Genomic DNA, 1,946 nt, shown 5'->3' with positions numbered 1-1,946 from the left:
GTGTGTGTGTGTGTGTGTGTGTGTGTGTGTGTGTGTGTGTGCATACCTGCAGAGGCCAAAGGGGATTCAGGTCCCCTGGAGCTGGAATTACACATGGTTGTTAGCTGCCATGTGGGTGCTAAGAATCAAACCGGGTCCTCTGCAAGAGCAAACACTGCTTGTAACTACTGAGTCATCTCTCCAGCCCCAGTATGTGTGGAGGTCAGAAGACAACTTGGTGGAGTCAGTTCTCCTACTCCACCTATATGTAAGTTTCAGGAATCAAACTCAGGTAGTCAGGCTTTGTGTGGCAAATACCTTTAATCACTGAGCCATCTTACTGGCCCACACCAGGTCTTTTAACGTGGATGCTGGAGATAGAACTCAGGTCCTTGTGCTTGCCAGACATGCGCTTTACCTGCTGAGCCATTCCTGTAGCTAGTAACTGTCTCCTTTCTTCTCTCACTGCAGTAGGCAACGGTCTGGTGGCTAGTAGCTCTGACTCGTCCAGCTCTGGCTCCAGCTCTGACTTGGATGAACCTCCCAATGTTCAGCCGGTCAAAGTGTCATCTGCAGCAGCAGTCACCCCCACCAGCCCTGTGGACAGCAGTGGACTCATCACTCAGGAAGGCGTTCATATTCCCTTTGATGTCCACCATGTGGAGAGCCTGGCTGAGCAGGGCACCCCACTGTGCCCCAACTCTGCAGGCAGTGGACCCGAGGCCCTGGAGACGGTGGTGTGTGTGCCAGTGCCCATGCAAGTGGGCACCGGCCCTGGCACCCTCTTTGAGAATATGCCCCAAGAGGCTCTGGGCGAGGTGGTAGCCAGCTGCCCAGTGTCAGGCATGGTACCTGGCTCCCAGGTCATCATCATTGCCGGCCCTGGCTATGATGCCCTAACAGCTGAGGGCATCCACCTCAATGTGGCTGCAGGCAGTGGTACCCCCAGCAGCGGCCTGGGTGAGGAGGTGCCCTGTGCTATGATGGAGGGTGTGGCGGCCTACACCCAGACGGAGCCTGAGGGCAGCCAGCCCAGCACCATGGACACCACCTCCATAGCTGGCATCGAAACCAAGAAAGGTCTCGGGGGTGCTACAGTGGGCACCAGCAGGGCATGGGGGAGAGGAAGGAGTGGCCCTGGAAGGGAGCTCCTTGACAGCCTTGTCCCCACAGACACCACGCTGTGTCACTCAGTAGAGAAGGAGGAGAAAGAGGATGCAGTGGCCCCAGAGCTGGCAGAGCTGGCAGCCACCATGCATGACAGCACAGAGCCCGAGGCAGAGGTGGACGGGGAGGAGTTGGACAGCAGTGACATGTCAGCCATCATCTACGAGATCCCCAAGGAACCTGAGAAGTGGGTGCTATGGTGGATGGGTGGGGTTAAGGGCAAGGAACAGCCAACAGGCCCACAGCACACTGGGCATTCGCACCCCAATGCCACTGGCCCCTTCCTCCCCAGGAGGCGGCGGAGCAAGCGGCCACGGGTGATGGATGCTGATGGCCTGCTTGAGATGTTCCACTGTCCCTACGAGGGCTGCAGCCAGGTCTACGTGGCTCTCAGCAGCTTCCAGGTGAGGCCACCCCCTGGGCTGGCCTGTTGCTGGGTCTGGCTGGTCTGGGATGTGTGCCTTCATGGAGGGCCCAGCAGGGGTGTCATTTGTTGGACATCTGCCACCATGAGCCCTTTCACCCCAGCTGGCCTTGCTGTACATCTGGCCCCTCAGCCTTCTTTCCCCACAGACACCAGCATTTTCCAGGCCACCCTCTTGGCCTTCCACAGGAAGCCCACTTCAATCCCTGGGTCCAATCACAGGTGCCCTAGTTCCCTTCACCACCAGAACATTATTCCTATAGTTTGTCTTCTGGAGTGTGGGCAGTGTCAGGGTCTTGTATTGCCACATAAAAGGCAGCACTGGGCCGGGCGTGGTGGCGCACGCCTTTATTCCCAGCACTTGGGAGGCAGAGGC

General features: G+C 57.9%; 1 protein-coding gene across 1 annotated transcript; it reads left to right on the top strand.

The window, feature by feature from the left end:
* Positions 1 to 289: 289 nt before the first annotated feature.
* Positions 290 to 1,550, top strand: LOC103728503 (zinc finger protein 653; the record flags this gene model as incomplete). The annotated part of the gene is given in 3 exon segments (XM_008826498.3): positions 290 to 1,059; positions 1,153 to 1,333; positions 1,439 to 1,550. Coding segments are annotated over 3 exon segments (618 nt in total), but the record flags the coding sequence as incomplete, so codon positions are not given.
* Between the last annotated feature and the right edge of the window lie 396 nt (positions 1,551 to 1,946).

Source organism: Nannospalax galili, unplaced genomic scaffold, assembly GCF_000622305.1.
Source record: "Nannospalax galili isolate Female #2095 unplaced genomic scaffold, S.galili_v1.0 C49390646, whole genome shotgun sequence".
Classification (NCBI taxonomy): Eukaryota; Metazoa; Chordata; class Mammalia; order Rodentia; family Spalacidae; genus Nannospalax; species Nannospalax galili.
This window is presented reverse-complemented; position numbering and strand designations above follow the sequence as displayed.